The 12,475-nt window shown below is 47.3% G+C and overlaps 1 protein-coding gene across 4 annotated transcripts in view; it reads right to left on the bottom strand.

The window, feature by feature from the left end:
* Positions 1-4,474: 4,474 nt before the first annotated feature.
* The window catches only part of PRPSAP2 (phosphoribosyl pyrophosphate synthetase associated protein 2), a 45,987-nt gene continuing 37,986 nt past the window's right edge, over positions 4,475-12,475 (bottom strand). For all 4 annotated transcript variants that reach the window (XM_074320755.1, XM_074320756.1, XM_019753769.2 and 1 more), the window contains 2 exons: positions 10,143-10,289; positions 4,475-5,205 (listed from right to left, as the gene is read on the bottom strand). In XM_074320755.1, coding sequence (XP_074176856.1) covers positions 5,047-5,205; positions 10,143-10,289 — 306 coding nt within the window. In that variant the 3' untranslated portion in view covers positions 4,475-5,046. The remainder of the gene's footprint in view (positions 5,206-10,142; positions 10,290-12,475) is intronic.

The raw sequence follows: 12,475 nt of genomic DNA on the forward strand, positions 1-12,475 counted from the left end.
CTTTACGTGCCTCATAATTATTTTGTTGAAAACGGACATTTTGCATATTATAATGTGGGAAGTCTGGAAATCAGATTTTCCTCCCTCCGCAGTGTTTATTGGTACTTGTAGTTATTTGTGTTTGTTTAGTGGCTTTTCTGAACTAATTTCATAAAGTCTGTATTCTTTGTTGTTTTGGCACCTGAAGTCTCTCTTGAGTTATCTCAGTGGTCAGCTAGTGAGTCATCACAGACTTCTTTAAAAGCCTGAACCCCACCCCACCCCCCCAAAAAATCTCCCAGTATGCAGATGGGCTCTGTATGTGGCTTGGGGCATGCCTTCAACACTCAGCCAGGCAGCTCACAACTCTGCCTTAGCCCTCACTTCTTTCTTGTGCAGAGCCGAATAATAGGCATGGTGCAGCGATGAGGTCTTACAGCTTTCTCAGGTATTTTCTGAGCATACACTCAACGCTCTGCAATCGTGGTGCCTTCTAGATTCCCAGGAATGTGTGGGAGCTTTTCAAAGCACTTTTCTCCAAAAGCATCTCATTCCCCAGCCTTTATTCCCAAGCTTTTGGGTTTTATTGTCTGCTCCAAGAGGCAATAGCTAATACATTTGCTTTTGAACTTTTTCAACAATGGTGCCTCTCTGTTCTGGGAGAGTTTATTGGGTAAAATAAAGGCAAGTTCTTTGAGCCAGTCCTTCAAGGAGCCACCAGACAGGTCTAAACAAACAAGCACAATTCTGCTCCCACTGGAACTAGGTACCCACACCAGGAACACAGGCTGTTGTCTTCAAGGCTGTCATGGAGCTGGGGAGCAGGTGATAGGACCAAGGGGAGATGAAATGCCACAAAGCTCTCTTATCGGGATTCAGGTTTTGTCTTTTGGGTTTTTTTTGTTTTTTGGTTTTTTTTGTGTGTGTGACTGAGCATTTACTTGGTTGCTGTAAACTTTTGATTCATTTCTAGAGTTCCAATAAAGTCGACCATGACAGTTTTTGCCAATTTATTCTCTGCTTTATGGAAAGACAGACTTTTGGAGTTCCCCACTCCACCATGCCAACAGTTGCCAGCTCATTCTTTTTTAAGGAAAACTTGGTCATGTGGACCTTAAAAATAAAAGTTATTTTACCAGCAAAAATGGGTTTCTTTGGGAACAGGAAAGAATTGCAATTTGGGACAATCAAGCTATAGCAAACACCATTGGCAAGTTCAACAAACAAAGGAGAGAAGCATTATTTTATAGAGAAAAAGTAGGAAATTGTGAGGGGTTGTTTTTAATGAAATTTCATTGGAGAAAAGCAGTTGAGGATGATGACAGTTGCTCAATGGCTGAGTTGCTGGCCTGCCAGCTTCTTGTGGAAGATGCAATGTACATCTTTCCGGTTGGGGCCTGTAGTTGACAATTCTTTCCTGTGGATGATTATTCTGCTGGAGTCTATAATTGACAATTTTTCTTGTAATTGACCTCGTCGTACTGTGTGAGAGCTCCCCCTTCTGGCCTCCCAACTTCACTTAAGTTTCCAGAGTTACTTTCAAGTGTTTACTCAAGAAAACCATGCTCACTGACAAAGCACAAAGGCGAGTTACACCGGTATTAAACTTGTGGAGTTCTAAGCAAGAGTGAATGTGCCATGTTAACAATGCCGATTTCTACTTTGACTAGACCCTAACAGGAATGGTATTGCTGTATGTGATTAACCAAGCTGCACAGGCATACCTTGTTTTATTACACATCCTTTTATCGCACTTCACAGATGCTGGGGTTTTTTGTTTTGTTATTGTTTGTTTTACAAATTAAAACCCAATCCTCCATCAGCAGAAAGATTACTACTTGTTTTACAGCAATATTCACTTTACCGCGGTGATCTGGAACGTACCCAGCAATGTCTCCAAGGTACGCCTGTATTACTTTGCTCGAATCCTGACACTGACCAGTGGGAAAAGCACTTCGCCTCTCTGGAGCAGTTTCCTTGCACAGCAAACAGGAATGCTGCCAGGGTGGGCTGGGACACGGAGGTACACCGCAGGACGACGCCTGGGACGCGGAGGCGCACCGCAGGACGACGCCTGGCATGTGGTGCTTTGTGGCAGTGGAAGCCTCCTTTAGTAGCTGTTTTCAGTGGCCAACCAACCTGCAGTTTTAGGCACAAACATGACCAGCCAAAGACTGGGCTGGCAGGTTGGCTACTCAACAGTGAGAGATTCAGAAAAGGGCTAACTAGTGAGTCAAGCCAAGGCCTTAGGGAATGCCTAGACGTTCTCTCAGCTCTGCCATATACCCACGTAAAAGAAGAGGTCTTCAGTCTGGATATGCTTGACGGTTGCAAAGAGCACTGGGCTGGGAAGCAGGAAGCTTCAGTCTGAATCCTAGACGGTTAGTCAGTGGTGAGGCCGTGGAGATGAGAAAGAATTACGAGAACCAGATGAAGAGCATTCTGGTGCAGAGCCGTGGCTGAACGGGTGTGTGTTGACGCATTCATTCCTTCACTCTCACCCCTCCGTGACATCACCCAGTGTTGTGATGCTCTGAGAGCAAAGCTCTAACTCACATTTGTCTGGTCCAGATCGATGACATCACAATCAACATCGGAAACTATTAGGGTTTTTTTGTTTTGTTACAGAATTTCTAAGTGGAGACAGTAGATTAGAAGGCAAACAGGACTTCTCTTGCTGAGGTAAAGCTTGCGATACACAAACATCTGATTTTCTCCAGGAGAGGACTTCGGTGGCCGAGGGGCTCAGGTGGGAGGCTTTCTCTTCTGTGCTCTTTGGCCCTCAGAACCCGTGAGCCCCACAACAGAGCCCAACCTCCTACACGTGTCTGAAAAGCGTCTATCCTGCAGCCTCCACCTGCCATCCCCTCCTCAGCACCCTTTTCTCCTGCTCCAGCCACAACGGGCCATGATGTGACACCACACACCATGCACCATCGTGCCTCTGTTCCTTCTTCCTATTCTCCACCTACCATCTTTCCTGATCCTCATATGGAATAGCTGTTCCTTCTTCATGCCCCTTAACTCTCTGCTAAGACCTGCCAGGTGCCTGGGAATCAACCCTGCCAGGTGGTGGGTTATCTCAGGTGTTCATCTTCCAATCCTGCCGAAGCCAGCACTGAGCATACCCCCACGTATGGGTGGATCGGAAGGGCTCTAGCTAGCTTTCCAAGTTCATCACACAGAGGAAAACATCCCATTACATTTTTGTCCATTCACTTCTCTTCTATAAATTTGACTTTAGTTCATGAAGCATGACACATCAAGGAAAACTGTGCAGGTCAAACCTCATGGGACACAGCCACCAAGGGAAAACTTCTTACTGAATGAGCTCAATGGTAATATGGTGACAAAAGGGGCAAAAGATGGGGGCGGGGGGGAAACGACAACACAGCAGTCTGAAGATGTGGGGTTTACTGTGAAGCCACATCAGCCCATTTCAGAGAATTAATTTCAGAGTCCTGGTGGGCACAGGTTGGCTCCTCTCACAGGTCATTCCTGTCCCCGAAGCTCTTCTTCCAAATGGGGCAATTGGTTAGAGACGACAACCTGCTAGAGGCCAGAGCTGCACCAGCCAAAGCAGTTGTCAGTGTAGTACTTCCTAAGGCGTCTGGAAAGATCTTACCTTCCCAACTCTAGGGACAGGTCCTCAAAAGGCAAGGACAGACACATTTTCAAAGGAGACAGCTCTAGGATTAACTGGACTAGAAGACTTGAAGGGAGGTGGGGAGGGCACCTTTCTCAGAAGTAGTGTGGCGGGGCCTGGGCGCTGCTGGCTGTCATGGGCACGGAGGGACCTGCAAGAGATCACCTGGTACCTGGGCATCATGCAGCTGCCAGAGGCCGGACCTGCTCAGGCAGGGCAAGCCCCCAGGGGTCACCTTGCTCACTAGGGAGGGCCAGGGAACCCCCGTGTGGCTAACAGTACGTGACTACTCTTAACTTTGTGCTGAGTTAACGATTTTATTACATATCCCAACAGAGACAGGCAGAATGCAAAGATTTAATTTTGGAAGAAAAGGTATCTTTTTCTTGGTGAGAACGTCTGAAGTTTTCTTCCCTGACTGGATGGGATTGCCCACACGTGACCTCAGTGGGAGAACACCTTGGCAGAAGTCATGGACCCCAGTGTTTCCTAGTCTGATATGCTCTAAGGTACAGGTTTCAAGTTCTCAAGTCCAGGACAGACAAGACTAGATGCCGACACTGACAAGGGCCATATCACCTGCTCATTGATGACCCCCTCCAGCATCTCTGCCCCCAGGACATGCAGTGGCATATTTGGTTTACACAATGGCTGTGCTGTCAAACAAGGCCCCCACCCCCCATCCCGGGATTCGAGTTCCTCTCCTGTCACAGTCAAAGGACTTTGCATGAGGAGCGTGCAGGGTCCTGGACAAGTGGCCCAGGGAACACGCATCCCTACGAGGCTCCTGTGTCCCCGAAAGAAGGCAGAAGAGAAAACACAATGAAGCTGAACAGTTTACCACCCATGGCCTGTATACTCAGCTTTTATTTTATTTTACTTATAAAACAATTGCCAAAACACAAAGTTTTAAAAAACACACACAAACACAGTAAGCTTTTATTCCTTCTTTTGTTGCAGAAAATAAATAATGGTCACATATTCCATATGCTTATCTATAAAATCATTTCTAAAAATGTCATCTACTGGATTCAACAGTATAATTTTTTTGGCTTTTCAATTGCAGGTATCATTTATTTTATTAAATTTTTCAAGCACTTAGGCTCCAACAATTTTGAAAAAAGGCTATTTGTGAGCTTAAAAATCTTATTCCAAGTTATATTTCAAATGAACTAAAAACAACAGGTCTTAACTTAGTTTATTTAAGAGGAGAATATAATTTTTCTTTTATAAAAATTGCCAAAAAAACTCTGAAACATCCAAACTGACATTGGAAAGTTGGTCTGTCTTCATAGGAATTAAGGAGAAGAAAGGAACAAAACACAACGCCCTGGGAAACCCACCCCATCAGGCGGCCCCTCACAGTGCGCACGCTCACATTTCCAGTTGGGCCCTGGGGAGTCTCACGGCAAGGAAGCTGTTCAGTCATCTAAACCTATATTTCTGAAAAGGTACGACATGGACTCCCCGTTGTGAATCCGACGGATGGCTTCTGAAAGGATCATGCTGATGTCCACAGTTTTAATTTTGGGGCACTGGAGCTTCTGGATTTCATGTGGAACTGTATTGGTGACCACCACCTTGGAATCAAGAGAAAAACACCAAGAGCATCACAAAACCAAGCAGCTCCTGGCTTGACCTGAAAATCTGATATATTGTCAACTCTCTGAGGAGGACAGTGGGTCTACCATACCTTCAGTTTTCAATCGGTGTGAATGCTGTCTGCGTTTCTTAGAGATTAAGAGCTGATAACCCTATACCCACGAGGGCAGCTATGGGCAAAAAGACTGTGTTGCCAAGTGTTGGCAACAAGCGCTGGCAAGGATGTAGATTAACCGGAATCCTCATACACTGCTGGTGGGAATGTAAAATGGTTCAGCTGCTTTGGACAACAGTCTGGCAGTTCCTTAAGAGTTTAAACACAGAGGTCCCATGTGACCCAGGAATTCCACTGCTAGGTGTGCAGCCAAGAGAAATGAAAACATGGACATATAGAAGCTTGGACATGAATGTTCCCAACAGTATTATTCACAATAGTCAGAAGGTAGTAACTACACAAATTTCCATCAACTTACAAAGAAACAAAAATGTGTTCTAGCCGTTCAATGAAATATTCAGCAATAAAAAGAAATGAAGTTCTGACACAAGCTACCACATGGATGAACCTTGAAGACATCATGCTGAGTGAGAGATGAGAGACATTAAAGACGGATATTGTATGGTTCTGTTCATATGAAATACCAGATTAGGAAAATCTTACGAGACAGAAAGTAGATTAGTGGTGCCTAGGGCTGAGTGGATTGAGAAGAAACGGGGAGTGACTGCTAATGGGGATGAGGTTTCTTTCTGGGGGGATGAAAATGTTCTAAAATTGTGGTGATGGAGGCACAAGTCTGTGACTATACTAGAAACCACTGTATTTATGTACTTCAAATGGGTGAACTGTATAGTATGTGAATTATATCTCAATACAGCTGTTATTTTTAAAAGTTAAGATTTCATAAAACCAAAAAAAGAAAAAGGAGAGGGGCCAGCCTGGTGGCTCAGGCGGTTAGAACTCCATGCTCCTAATTCCGAAGACTGCCAGTTCGATTCCCACATGGGTCAGTGGGCTCTCAACCACAAGGCTGCCAGTTCAATTCCTCGAGTCCCGCAAGGGATGGTGGGCAGCGCCCCCTGCAACTAAAATTGAACACGGCACCTTGAGCTGAGCTTCCGCTGAGCTCCCGCTGAGCTCCCAGATGGCTCAGTTGGTTGGAGTGCGGTTCGACTCCCGCAAGGGATGGTGGGCTGCGCCCCCTGCAACTAGCAATGGCAACTGGACCTGGAGCCGAGCTGCGCCCTCCACAACTAAGATTGAAAGGACAGTAACTTGACTTGGAAAAAAGTCCTGGAAGTAAACACTGTTCCCCAATAAAGTCCTGTTCCCCTTCCCCAATAAAATCTTTTTAAAAAGAGAGAAAATAAGCACTTTTCAACAGCTACAAATGGAAAAAAAATACTCAGCCTTCTTAAAAAACAAAGAATGGGAATAATATTATTATTTATAATACATACTCCCTACTTCCAACATAGGCCTCAAGACAGCTTATTATTTTTTTAACAGGAGTTTATTGGGGAACAGTGTGCACTTCCAGGCCTTTTTTCCAAGTCAAGTTACTGTCCTTTCAATCTTAGTTGTGGAGGGTGCCGTTCAGCTTCAAGTTGTTGTCCTTTCAGTCTTAGTTGTGGAGGGCGCAGCTCAGCCCCAGGTCCAGTTGCCGTTGTTAGTTGCAGGGGGCGCAGCCCACCACCCCTTGCAGGAGTCGAACTGGCAACCTTGTGGTTGAGAGGACACGCTCCAACCAACTGAGCCATCTGGGAGCTCAGCGGCAGCTCAGCTCAAGGTGCTGTGTTCAATTTTAGTTGCAAGGGGCAGAGCCCACCATCCCTTGCGGGAGTCGAGGAATCGAACTGGCAATCTTGTGGTTGAGAGGATGCGCTCCAACCTACTGAGCCATCCTGGAGGCAGCTCAGCTCAAGGTGCCGTGTTCAATCTTAGTTGCAGGGGGCAGAGCCCACCATCCCTTGTGGGAGTTGAACCGCCAACCTTGTGGTTGAGAGAACATACTACAACCAACTGAGCCATCCGGGAGCTCAGCGGCAGCTCAGCTCAAGGTGCCGTGTTCAATCTTAGTTGCAGGGGGCGCTGCCCACCATCCCTTGCGGGAGTCGAGGAATCGAACTGGCAATCTTGTGGTTGAGAGGATGCGCTCCAACCTACTGAGCCATCCTGGAGGCAGCTCAGCTCAAGGTGCCGTGTTCAATCTTAGTTGCAGGGGGCAGAGCCCACCATCCCTTGTGGGAGTTGAACCGCCAACCTTGTGGTTGAGAGAACATACTACAACCAACTGAGCCATCCGGGAGCTCAGTGGCAGCTCAGCTCAAGGTGCCGTGTTCAATCTTAGTTGCAGGGGGCGCTGCCCACCATCCCTTGCGGGAGTCGAGGAACTGAACTGGCAGCCTTGTGGTTGAGAGCCCGCTGGCCCATGTGGGAACCAAACCGGCAGCCCTCGGAGTTAGGAGCATGGAGCTCCAACCGCCTGAGACACTGGGCCGGCCCCAAGACAGCTTATTGAAACAGCACATCACAGTGAGATTGCTGAAGCAGACGTGGCCCACCAGGAATCATTTAGAACCAGCACTAGGGACAAATACGTCCTCTAACTAATTATTGCGACTCGTCATTTGGTATTTGATCTTCCTGAAGACTAAGGCAGAAATGGAAACATAAAGGGTTATATAAATCTCATGACCTGTAAAAGGGAGAACAGCTCCCAAAGGAAAAAAATACCTCTCCACGGGTATCACAGAATTCTTTGCACCATTCACATAGAATCAATGTGCCGAGCGCTGGGGGCAGGGCTGGACCCGCAAGGCCTGCACGGCGACCCCTGGAGGCACCATGTGGTCACCTTGTGGCTCTTTTCCTCTATAAAGAACCACCCTCATTGGGAAATAAAATTTCCAAAAGTTATTCTAACCACTTTTAAAAATAATAGCTTTATTGAGATATAATTCACATACCATAAAATTCACCCTTGTTTTTAAGGTGGACAAATAATTTTATGTTCTGCATTCAAATACATGTCAAGTACTGAGAACTTTTTCCATCAATTTTCTCTAAAACACTGAAAACCATGATGGTCTATTCTGTGAACAGCCCAAGGATAGAATTCAATGGTTTTCAGAACATTCGGAGCTGTGTTTACTGTCTCCCCAAAAAGAAGCCCTATCCCCCTGAGCTGTCACTCCCAGTTTCACCCTTCCCCAAACCCCTGGCAACCACTAATCTACTGTCTGTACAGATGCCTACTCGAGGCGTTTCATGTAACTACTTTTAATTTTAAAAAGAAAGAAAAACACTTCAAATCTTGATTTATCAACCCTAAGCGCTATCTACGGGTTACTACTCTGAAAGGAGGGGAAATTCGCCTCTCTCCAGTTCTCCCACCCCACACCTCCTAACTTGTTAATTCTGCCATCACTATTACATTGTTCAAAGCTTTTCATCTACTGTGCAACTGTGATTTGTGTGTAAGTCTGTATGAAAACCACTCACTTCTTGTGAACAGGAACCTGGCTCAGCCGCCAGTCACTGCCTCAGCACCCCCACAGGCCCATCCACTGGTGAGAGCGCCCTCTCAGGGACCCCGGCAGGCCTGTCAGTGAGAGCGCCCTCTCAGGGACCCCGGCAGGCCTGTCAGTGAGAGCGCCCTCTCAGGGACCCCGGCAGGCCGTCAGTGAGAGCGCCCTCTCAGGGACCCCGGCAGGACGTCAGTGAGAGCGCCCTCTCAGGGACCCCGGCAGGCCGTCAGTGAGAGCGCCCTCTCAGGGACCCCGGCAGGCCGTCAGTGAGAGCGCCCTCTCAGGGACCCCGGCAGGCCTGTCAGTGAGAGCGCCCTCTCAGGGACCCCGGCAGGCCGTCAGTGAGAGCGCCCTCTCAGGGACCCCGGCAGGACGTCAGTGAGAGCGCCCTCTCAGGGACCCCGGCAGGCCGTCAGTGAGAGCGCCCTCTCAGGGACCCCGGCAGGCCGTCAGTGAGAGCGCCCTCTCAGGGATGCAAGAGCACCTCCAAGCGCAGGCTCCCCACAGAAGAGCTCTGGCTACTAGACTCACACCTGCCTCTGCTGCTCTTCACGCCTCCTCTCCAACGTCCACTCTGCTCAAAGGAACTGGCTCCACCAGGCCCGTGTCCCCCTTCCTCTGGTCTGCTCTTTCTGAGGTGCCCACACACAGCAGCTGGGAGAACGCCAGCTGGTGCCACACGGACAGACCAGAGAGAGCTGCCCGGGCCTGAGGGTGTCTCCCTCCACTTGACATGTGAATTCTGTATCACTGACTCTGCCTCCTGGACCGCCTGTAATGTCACTGCAGTTCTCAGTCCGTGTTGCCAGCCGAGCGAGGAGGCTGGGTTATTGATCAGAGCACGCAAGTCTGGCCTTTGGTCTGTTAAGGCATCTTGAACCCATCAAAGATGATAAACATAGGGCCAGGCTCAAGGAGATCTCATGTGAGGAGTAGAAAATTGGGATTCGGATAAGTTTGACTCATTTAAGCTCAATACCCAGCACTTCTCTTCGAGAGGTAATAAAAATGTGATTTACACACTCAAGCCCCCGGGCTACCTGGCTGGCTGCGGACTGAGCGAGGACAAAGCAGGGCGATAAAGCTGGACAGCCTTCCTTCAGCCGCACTGGGAGCCGGGGCAGCTTAGGAAAACTGCCCCGTTGGCCTTCCTCCGACTTTCAGCCCACGGCGGCTGCAGCAGGGAGAGCGACGGGCTTTGGCATCAGGCACGCTGAGGTCTAAACCCCAACGCACGGCCTTGTACCTGTCGGACCTTAAGTCACCTAACTTTTCTGAAGCGCAGTTTCTCATCTTGCTAAAAGGGGTGGGGTTGGGGGCCTCTGACACAGCCCCTGCACGGAGCTCAGGGCGGCAGGGCAGGCTCGCCCGCACGTGGCCTGGCTGTTACCTCGTCAATGGCAGATTCTTCAATCAGTCGGGGAGCATCTGAAGATAACAAGCCATGCGTCGCCATCACAAAGATTTTATATGCACCTCTTTCCTTCAAGGTCTCTGCTGCAGCAAGAAAGCTGTCAACATCATCGATTATGTCATCCTGTCAAATTACAGATTGAGCAAAATGTACATGAACACTTTTGCAAAGGTGGGTTTAGACAACCAGGGAAGAGAAAGGGTCTAATTCTATGACACATTTGCCGTTCCGTTTTACCACGTCCAGAGAGCGTGGTCACGTGGCTCCGTCACGGCCCCACTGATCCCCTGCAAGCCTTGCAGTTCTGTCATTTACAGGCATCTACTCTCTCCACCACACTCAGTGCTCCTGGGGTCCCCCTCTATGGCCCGATGTCCAGAACTGTGCCCTCACCATGCAGGTGCTCCAGAAATGCATGCTGTTTTCTTTTTCTTTTCTTTTCTTTTTTTTTAATACACAGTAAAGCTGTTAGAAGATGCTTTGACTCTGGATGGTTCTTTCCTATTTTCTTGCTGCTTTTCCTTATTTTCCAAATTTTCTCCATTGGGCATATGGGAAATATGCTTTTTAGATGTTTTTATAATGGGAAAAACAATAATTATTATTTTTAACAATAAAGCCAGTCCAGTGGTTTCCAATCTATGGACCACAGATTCCCAGTGTGCGATAATAGAAAATATATATGTTGGTCTCTGCCCTTGGTTCCTGGCACAGGGCTCCTGAAACCCCTGGAATTTCCTGAGTGACAGCAGTGTCTTTTGTTCTAATGAGGTGACTCTGGGTGAGCCCCAGGGTGGCTCCTGGGTGGGGGCTGGTCACCAGGAAACCAAGCCATGACTGGAAGCTGGAATTGTCAGCCCCAGCCCCCACTTCTCCACAGACAGGGGAGGGCCTGGAAATGGAGTTAATGATCGATTGTACCTACGTGAGGAAGCTCCGTAAAATCCCAACAGCACGGGGTTCGGAGAGCTTCCAGGTTGGTGAACACAACCACGAACCAGGAGGGTGACACACCCCAACTCCACGGGGACAGAAGCCCCTGAGCTCGGGACCTCCCCCCAGACGTCACCCCGTGTATCTCTTCATCTGTCTGTTCATCTGTGTCCTTTATCACAACCTTTATAACCATCTGGTAATAGTAAGTATTTCCCTGAGTTCCCGGAGCTGCTCTAGCAAATTAAGGGAACCCTAGGAGGGGGTGATGGGAACCTGTGATCTGTAGCCAAGTCGGACAGAGTTGTGGGTAACCTGGGGACCTACTACTTGCAAACAGCATCTGAAGTGTGGTGGCAGCAGTCAAGTGGGACTAAGCCCTTACCCTGTGAGTTAAATTGTAGGACACCCAGTTGGTGTCACAGAGAATTGCTTGGTGTGGGGAAAAATCTCCACACATTTGGTGACCCAAAGTGAAGTGTTTTATATTGAGCAGTGAAGGAGACACGCAGGAGGGAAACACAGGAGGTGGAAACCGAGTCTTTCCTATCACAATCGGGCTCCCAAGCTACTTTCAGCCCATTGGGGCATCAAGCACTGTCTTGGGTTGAATAAATATTCATGTATTTATTACATGCATATATACGCATACACACCAGGGGTGCCAAAAAAAATGTCTACAAGTGGACACTTTGGTCAATGCTGCTCAAGCAGTAGTTCGCTGTAATCAGAAGTGTCTGAACGCTGAGCACCTCTTGTCATTGCAGAAGTCAGACATGACTTGTATTCATCTTTTGTTATCGGTACATATTATTACAATTTTTACAGTTTTTTACTTTCTTAAACTGTGTATACATTTTTTGGCACCCTCTGTATATAGTATGCACATATATTTTACTCTTTTCAAATATATACTGATATTACTATGATCAAAGAAAAAAATACATATATTACTTTAAAACCACTACTGGTAAAATGGTACAGCCACTCTGAAAAATAGTTTGACAGGTTCTTATAAAATTATATTTGCAATTATCATGTAACACAACAACTGGACTTCTGGTCATTTATCCTAGAAAAATTAAAACTCTATTCAGACAAAAACCCATATATAAATGTGCATAGCAGTCTTATTTCTAACAGCAGAAAACTGGAAACAACCCAAATTTACTTTAACAGGCAAGTGGTTAAACAAACTACAGTACCTACATACATGGAATACTATAGCAATAAAAGAATGAACTATTAATACACAAAACAACTTGAATGGATCTCCAGGGAATCATGTTAAGTGAAAAAAAATCAATCTCAAAAGGTTACATACTGTATAGTCTATTTATAAGACTTTCCCGAAACCACGACTATAGAGACAGGAC

This window comes from Rhinolophus sinicus, linkage group LG15 (genome assembly GCF_036562045.2).
Source record: "Rhinolophus sinicus isolate RSC01 linkage group LG15, ASM3656204v1, whole genome shotgun sequence".
Lineage (NCBI taxonomy): Eukaryota > Metazoa > Chordata > Mammalia > Chiroptera > Rhinolophidae > Rhinolophus > Rhinolophus sinicus.